The sequence below is a fragment of the Amblyomma maculatum genome, chromosome 2, assembly GCF_055883805.1.
Source record: "Amblyomma maculatum isolate TAMU_Amacu chromosome 2, ASM5588380v1, whole genome shotgun sequence".
Classification (NCBI taxonomy): domain Eukaryota; kingdom Metazoa; phylum Arthropoda; class Arachnida; order Ixodida; family Ixodidae; genus Amblyomma; species Amblyomma maculatum.
Window position 1 is genome coordinate 121739785 of NC_139345.1, and position 7536 is coordinate 121747320.

The 7536-nt window shown below is 45.1% G+C and overlaps 1 protein-coding gene across 1 annotated transcript; it reads left to right on the top strand.

The window, feature by feature from the left end:
- Nucleotides 1-3762: 3762 nt before the first annotated feature.
- On the top strand, nucleotides 3763-4230 carry LOC146199733 (E3 ubiquitin-protein ligase UBR2-like). The gene has a single exon (XM_084592183.1). It carries the CDS (start codon nucleotides 3763-3765, stop codon nucleotides 4228-4230), a length of 468 nt encoding a protein of 155 aa, XP_084448309.1.
- Nucleotides 4231-7536: the final 3306 nt, after the last annotated feature.

Below are 7536 nucleotides of genomic sequence, written 5' to 3' on the forward strand. Positions count from 1 at the left end.
AACTACATGGGGGACGAATTCCAGGCGAGAAACCGTATCCACCCGGTTTTATAGTGCTCAGCCTAAGCTGTTTGCCACCTCATTTCTCCCTTGGCCATTGCGTCCAAAATTCCACACGTTGTATGGTTTGAGGAAAGCAAAAGCACTTGAGCAAAACATTCTAGACTGCAGGAGTGCTGCCGCTTGTGAGTTTCTGCCATTTGTGAGGTCTCGGCAAGCTTACATCGGGTCTGGCACAATCGTTAGGGATCCTCTTGTTGATTCCTCATGGGTGACGCCGAGGGCGATAGCTGCTGCTTCTGTCGTGCTATCGTTACTCGTAGATAAGGCTGCGCACTTTATTAGCTGGTACAGATGGCCGACTAGCCCCATTCACTGAAGCCTTATCGTGTCATGAGTAGACGGAGGAATCCACGTAGACCACACCCGATTCGTTGTAAAAGCGCTTTCAAATATATGCAAATCTAGTTTCACGTCTTACCGCATGTACTTGCTTGCTCATGCGTTTCCGGACTCTGCCCACCATTATTCGTCCCCTGATGAATGTTGGATGAGAAGTCATTTCAGCCAATATTTTTGGTCTGAAAATGAGCCGATTCTTTATTGAATGGTACGCCATAATTTTGTGTTCTGCAGTCGGGCCTCGTGAGTTGCTAGGCAGTTTTCCTTTAACTTATTAAAGGTTTTTGATGGCTCGTAATTATTCCAGTCACTCGTTAGAGGCGTCAGTAAGTAGCCTCACCATAGATTTGTAAGCATACCCCAGTGCGGCCTCTGGTCTGTTGTGCTCCTAATTACGTTAGTTATTGGTAAGGTAACCCGTAGGCAATCCAACTTATGAAGAGTGCTTTATTGAGCCGGTTTAAGTTGCAATGGGACATTCGCCGTACCATGGCACACTAAGACAGTTACGGTTTGCTGTTCAGGAAGAAAAGCATTTGACCTCTACTTATCGAAACCTTGGTTCTTACTGAGGTGTTGAGTTACAATGATTTTAAGTCCGCATTTCATTCAGATAGCTGTAGCTGTGGCATAGCAGAAGGTGTGGAACATGTTGCGATGTATCCTCTTGTAGAATAAAAAAATCTGTTAAAGGAAAAGAAATGTGCTGTTCTTAAAATGAAATATTCCGCTTTACAATGTGAATAGTGAGCCTTACCCTTCAAAGTAGCCCGGAAGTGTAAAGCGCGAATATAAAAAATTCAATATTCCACAACGAGCGGGATAAGTAACGAGGGAGCAGGAGATATGCAACAGCGAAACAAAATACAGCTTCAATAAATATGTATGAAAAATTACCCAGCTTGAAACCACGGTTTTTCGGTGGGCTTTAAAAACAGCAAAACCTATGCGGCGCTCGCATTTGTTTATGCGCAGGTAGTTTTGTGAAGGTGATGCTGTCATTATACAGTTTTCTCAGAAAACGGCGGTTAGTTCTGATGGCCGATATTCGAAAGAAAAAAACTTGAAATGTGTTATCATCAGTATTGGACTACGCAATGCTTCGCGTCGAATACGATGAAAGGCGAGGGTTGCAGATGATGCTAGTCAAAACCGAATCCATGAAGCGGCCGACCCACCCCTAAAATAACAATAAAACGTAATCCATCCGACCACTTTGCCTCATGTGTGCTTTGGTGTTGAGCGAACTTTGTTAAAATCTGTTCGCGTTTCGTGCGCTCGCAGAAGATAGCGTGAATTCGTACTTTGTTTCGAACATCACTCTTAGCAGCTAGGCAAAGAAAAAGAATTTAATGCCCCGCTTGTAAATGCATAATTCCAATGGCATTTTAGGAGCGTTGATCATATAGGCATGCAAATTACCCCATCCGCGCATAGCTCGCTTTATGAGGGGGCACGTCATAGCGTCTGCAATGCGCTAAGCTTAGAAACTGTCGTTACTGGTTACCTTTTTTTTTCCTGGTGTCCACAGATTACGTTAAAGCTACGCGTACCACTTCTTTACATTGTATGTCCTGCTTCGGGATACACTAGTTTTGAGATAACCATTTCCATTAATCCGCAATTAACATTATTAGTTTCCTGCCGCATTGCAAATGACAAAATTGGAGAAGCGACGGAACTTTATGCTTTAGCGTGCAAAATTATTACAGGTTTGTTCAAAATTCGCAAGAAGAAGAGGCATGTTGAGATTTTTATTTCATTACTAGAAGAAAAATACGCTCTAAAAATTCTGCGCTCTAGACATTGTATAACGTTATACGAACCGCGGAGTATATATAAAGCCCGTATGAATGCTTGGATATATCATTTCCTATTCGTCAGCTTATTCCAACATACTTTTTTTTAGTTGTTACGTAAGTGTGTGTAATGAAAATAAACCTGGATGCGCTAGTGGCCTGTTGAGGAACATTTGCCTTCTAAGCTTGTGTAAAATAATTAGGATAGCAGAGCATCGTGCAGGTATCTTTTGACGCGATGCAATAATTTAAGGGGTATTGGGACGCTGCATGGTGAATCGCTGATGTAAAAATAACGGAATGTGTTTTGCATTTTGATATTTTAAATACGCACATGCGTAAGAGCTTACACGAAGTTATTAATACAGAAGTCATCCTTGACAAAAAACTGACTTCAATGAGACGAATATATTTTATATGTATTTTTCGCTTTCATTGTTCCGTAATCTTGAAACTGTCACATATACGATGTTGTGTACTGCTGTACAATAACTGATAATCTTCACCTTTCTATGGCATGAATCTAAATTTCTTCACAAAGCTAGAAAAATATAAACAAGAAAGCAGGAAAAGGGAAGCTTACTGAAACAGCCGACGGCTTATTGTATCTGTTTTCCTCGAGGTTTTCAAAAAGTGTATGGCCAAGTCAGCTTGTGAGGCGTATAGTCATAATTTGTTCCATCCGCCTAGAAGATTGTCAAAATAAGGTTTATTAGAAAATATAATCATGCATATGCTGCAGTGTCTCGGAAGACGTTTCTACGACACAAATGGTTCGGAAAGACATTACTTGTTGGCACGCTCAGGAAGAGTTCTGCATTTATTTGTACATTATTTAGCCTACTCGCTGCACTCGTCTCATTCAGTAATGACTGCAGGCTACGAGACAATCAACTTTTCTTTTGGCTTCATTCCTTTTGCCGAAAAACATTTGTTGGCACCCGTATATCTCGAGTACTTGACTTGCAGTGCACTGCGGAGGTCAGGTTTCGATTAATTTGGTTTATAGGATTTAACGCCCTAAAGAAACTCAGGCTGTGAGAGAAGCCGTCGAGGAGGGCTCCGGAAATTTGAACCACCTGGTGTTACTTAACGTGCACTGACATTGCACAGCATACTGCCGCCTTGCTTTTCGCTTCCATCAAAAAGCGGACGTCGCGGCTTGGATTCTATTTTGTATGATAGGGTACACCAGTCCAACGCGCTAACCTCTTCGCCACAGCGTCGTGTCGGCTTCGGAGTTCGGTAGTTTCAAAATTAGAAACTCACCATGTTCAGAAACGAGTGTGGGAAGGAAAGGAAGGACGACAAAATACTGCGAATTCCATTAATTCGTCCACAATAGAAGGACATCTTTATGCGCGTGCTCGGTGTGTAAAGCCAAACTCTTAACTCCTTCCTAAGTAATGTTTGTCCTAAAACGGTGTTTGCGTCTTGCCGGAAATCTGAAACTTTCCGATTTTCTTGAAGGTGTCAGAAACTCTGTCCATCAGCCATCCACTGTAAGGAATTTCAGGCGTGCGTCAAGGACCTAACCGCGTGTTTGGGTTAATGGTGGATGATGGAGTTGCCGAGCGACTTCAGCGAGCTTATAAACGAGGCGTCAATCTTCCGGTGCCCCAACTCGGACGGCAATGACTCGCGCTCGCCCACCCTGTGCCTGGTGTGCAGACGACTGCTCTGCTCTCAGAGCTACGGTTGCCAGTTGGAGGTGAGTGGTGCCCGGCTGGGAGCCTGCAACTTGCACGTGACCACGTGCGGGGCCGACATGGAGCTGTTCCTGTACATGCGGGATTGCAAGGTGCTGCTCCTGGTGGGACGCACAAAAGGCTGCTACCTGCCACCTCCATTCGTTGACGAATACGGCGAGACCGAGCTAGGCCCGATGCGTGGCAACCCGTTGCACCTGTGCCCGCGCTGCTATGAGCAGCTACAGCATCTGTGGCTCTCGCACGGAATCCCCGAACAGGTGGCACACGCCTTGGAGAAGTCAATGGGGCTTTCGTCGACCAACTGGGCCCTCATGTGAACCCACAGCATATGATGTGCGTGGATCTTGTTTGGGTACTCTGGAGTCCTCCCCCTTCTTTATGGACAAAGAAACGTAAAGACTTTGGAATCCCTGCCAAAGGATGGTGGCTGGACATTGACGCCACAGTTTTGTTCGCCGCTAGGACGATTCACCGCACAGCAAAAGGAGTAGGAGGGTCAGCCCCCGCTCTCGGACATTTCATAGGTGTTGGCGACATCAGGGTGATTTTAAAGAAAAAAAAAACTGAGGTAAAAAATGTTTCAATTTTTTTCTCTCCGGGGTTTAGACCGATGTTCTCCGAAGAAAACATGCAGAGGCGAGAAGGCAGGCTTAATTTCGCAATTCTATGGACATATGCGTACATTTGTCTGTTTAATCTCCATACGCAGCATGCTAGAATGGGCCCTGTTGGTTGGAGCAAAAATGGGCGCCATGTGGACGGTATGCGATGGCTTTGTAGAGTTTATGAGCAACTGTGCGAATGGATGTTACTTGTTGGGAGCGGGCTTTTCCTGGTTTTTGCGAAACAGTGCCTAATATAGGTTAACAGCTCAGTTTTCGTAGTAGGGGAAGGGGAGGAGGGGGGGGGGGGGGTCTCAAACTGGTTTCCACAGACCCTTTTGTCCCTTCAACCAGTTTTTGCAGCTTCTTCAAGTTCTTAAGTCCTCCTAGCTTATTCATGAACTGTTCACATCATAATGGACGGGGACAGTTTCACTTTACACGAAGTCATTGTGATTTAGCATTGCTCCTCATTATGGAGTCATCCACTTCCATGCTCCTCATTGCACGCACAACCACTAGCGTTTCGCACTTGAAACAAGGCTTTTCTGAGTTTTCGCGTGTGGAGAACACGACTCGTTTTCAGTTTTGAACCCCGTGAAACACGGTAACTCGAACCGCCTTTGCAGGCAGAAGTATTCGAAACTATTTTGCCCCAGATAGGAGCTCCGTGGGGTTAGCGGAGCCTGTTCCGAGCGCACATCTATATCAGAACCGGGCGCCAGGCCGGGGGACGCTTGTACCCATTTTTACCGGTGGGTGTCCAGCGGCGGGTTTCGAACTAACCACCTCAAGATTCATGGGCTTTTTACTTATGTAAAGTCATTACACCTTATTCATATGTTGTGTGGCAGGTAGCCGTTACAGTCTTAAAATGGCAGTTTTTAAAGCCACACTCCGCACAAAACGTGGTCTTTGTCGGTGTTGGGAGTGGAATGGGTCAGGTAAATGGCACTTGGTAAGAGACACGACCAGACACGAGTTGGGCATCGGGCAAGTAATGTGATCTCATGACACCACACGACGTTGCAGGAACTATCAATTCAAACAGTCCCTTTGATTTGGGAGGGTGAAGTATCCCGGCCTCAGCGGCCGCTTTTAGATGGAGGCGAAAAGCAAGGTGCCCGTGTGCTGTGCGATGTCAGTGCACGTTAAAGAACCTCAGGTGGTCGAAATTTCCGGAGTCCTCCCCTACGGCGTCTCTCATAGCCTGAGCCGCTTTGGGACGTTAAACCCCACAAACCAAACCAAACTATTGGGAGAGTGAAGTGAAAATTGACGTCGCGACCGTTGGATACCTAGTCAGGCACGCTACCTTTACAGACCACGCCCACACTTTATACCGACTCGGATAAAGCGGGGCTTGAAATATGTTTTGGGTGGCCTTTCATATAATATGTTAGCTCACGACTGCATACATGCTAATAAGTATGCGAGTTAGTAGCCGTGCAAATTACTTATTAGTGAGTCAGAGAGTCACGAAGGTCATAACGCGACTGAAGATTCGCCACAGGAACCGAAGACGGTAGACATTAACGCTGTAACGTCATTCCTCCGAGACGGGACTTAAGCGTCCCATAATATTTTGTTTTTTGGTTTCTCTTGAGATATTGTTGTTGTTGCTAGCGCCTATGGCGGCCTCCTCGTCGCCCATCCCCATGTCAAACTGGCCTTCGATGGTAGAGAACTGAGCAAATAAAATGCGCATCTGCACAGGTATGGATGGATTGTAAAAAGAAAATGATCTCAACTATGTTTACAATCAAAGATCGTGGTACTATGCGCGATGGCAGGAAACTGCAACAGTAAGTCTCAGAATGAGAAACCATTTATGCCAGTTATGCAAGACTGCAAGCAGTTGAAAAGTTAAGCCAGGCGAGTGCTATAATGACGCCACAGTTGGATGATGCCTTGGAATGAAATAAAACGACTGGAATTTGTTAGAATTAGTAGGAACATCCTGGTCACCGAGGCACCTTATATTATTTTATTCTTAGCGATGATAACATGCAATATTAGCGTACATATAAAGGCGAACTCCTACAAAATGTTTATCCTCATAGAGAGAGAGAGACTCTTTAATGGAAAAACAGAGTTTTGCCGGCGTTTAGATTTCGCTGGCATGCTACTCTCTGTGGGTAGGGGAATTCAGGAGAGAAAGATTGAAAAATGAAGGGTGAGGGAAATAATAGAATTGAAGGGGGAGGTAAAACACGGCCATTAAATACGTGTTACGGTGCTTCGTTAAGTAATGATATAAAATCAAGTAATGAAATGCATGATCCTCATAAAAGGGGCGTTTTCTAGTAGTACGTCAAGAGATATTACTAAAAGTGAGATATAACATTCGTAACTACAGCGAATGCTTCAGGAATCGCTCACAAAACCCGTCGTTTCTCGAACTGCAACTGAAAAAAGGGCGGCTATTACTATGAGCCGGGAACGACGTAGAAACTGCCGCAATCGGACTCTAGAGTGGTGTAATTGTAGCATAATGGCGGCTTGCTGCTTCTTGCAAAAACCTCAGAGAATGGACATGGGGATTTTATCGGGTGCTACGTCAGACATGAGCATCGATCGTATAAATTTGTAGTACTGTTAGCGAAAGCTAGCCATTATCATGGACCAAATGTCATTTCGCCTTATATTTTCCGTACTTGTGAAACGCATGCGATGCGCTCGTTCATGCCCCTGACGGTTGAACACTGTTTCCGGATTGTAATTGCGGCAGACATTATAAAAACTTTAACATTGCAACAAACCTGGCCCTACTAAGCCTCGCTTTGCGTCAAGTGCTCGACCGCACGCCGTCCGCAGACTGTTCACACACAATGAGCACGGGTTAGGATGCTTCTAAACCTCCCGTTTCCATGTCATATCCGGTAAACTGACGAGCCCCGCGGCAGCCGCCAGGTGCATGCATCGTCTGCTAGACAGTTTTGAAACGTTTGCAACTAAAAACATCCTTTTCCATGGACTATAAATCTTCGTGTGTGAATCAGTGTTGTGTGAATCAGCGTT

Excerpts from the sequence above, each read along its gene's own strand:
- LOC146199733 (XM_084592183.1), top strand. The coding sequence starts at position 3,763 with ATGGAGTTGCCGAGCGACTTCAGCGAGCTTATAAACGAGGCGTCAATC.